Source organism: Meleagris gallopavo, unplaced genomic scaffold (genome assembly GCF_000146605.3).
Source record: "Meleagris gallopavo isolate NT-WF06-2002-E0010 breed Aviagen turkey brand Nicholas breeding stock unplaced genomic scaffold, Turkey_5.1 ChrUn_random_7180001875032, whole genome shotgun sequence".
Classification (NCBI taxonomy): domain Eukaryota; kingdom Metazoa; phylum Chordata; class Aves; order Galliformes; family Phasianidae; genus Meleagris; species Meleagris gallopavo.
In genome coordinates, this window is record NW_011139596.1 from 1 (window position 1) to 600 (window position 600).

The window sequence follows — 600 nt, forward strand, 5'->3', positions numbered from 1 at the left end:
GGGGCAGCTGTGCCCATCTCCCCCAAAGCACAGCGCACGCAGCTCGCAGCCCCTCCCTCCCTCCCTCCCCCGGACCCGGCACACGAGGACGCACCGCCGTCGCCCAGCCCGGCAGTTGGCTGCGCTGATCGTCCATGACGAGCAGCCGTGCGCCGTGCGAGCTGCGCTGCAGCGCCGGGCCGAGATCCAGAGCCACAAAATCCCTCTGCTGCTCCGCCGTGAAGGCGACGGTGGGGAACAGAGGGGAAGCAAACAGAGCTGCGACGGGCTCGTTCTGCGCCGTCAGCGCCCAGAAGGTGACGTTGTGTTTGGCGTATTCGTCCAGGAACCTGCAGCCATGGGGGGGGAAACGTCGGCTGTGCCGGGCGCCGCTGGCGTCCCTTCGTCCCACCCCCCTCCACGCCGTACCTGACGAAGTATTCGGCCCAGGCCCGGTGGTATTTGCCCCCCGCCCGCCCCTTCAGCGTCCCCTTCCCACGGATGTCCCCGTTGCTCTTCATCCAGGCCGGCGCCGTCCACGGGCTGCCATAGATGGACAGCGGGCGCTTGGCCGCGGCGGCGGCGCGGTGCAGGAGGGGGATCTGCAATGGGGCACGGCAC

At 70.0% G+C, this 600-nt stretch overlaps 1 protein-coding gene across 1 annotated transcript; it reads right to left on the reverse strand.

Moving 5' to 3' along the window:
* Positions 1-75: 75 nt before the first annotated feature.
* LOC104916223 (lysosomal acid glucosylceramidase-like) lies at positions 76-594 on the reverse strand (the record flags this gene model as incomplete). Its single annotated transcript, XM_010727229.3, has 2 exons — positions 409-594; positions 76-329 (listed from the first exon to the last, which is right to left on the reverse strand). Coding segments are annotated over exons 1-2 (346 nt in total), but the record flags the coding sequence as incomplete, so codon positions are not given.
* Between the last annotated feature and the right edge of the window lie 6 nt (positions 595-600).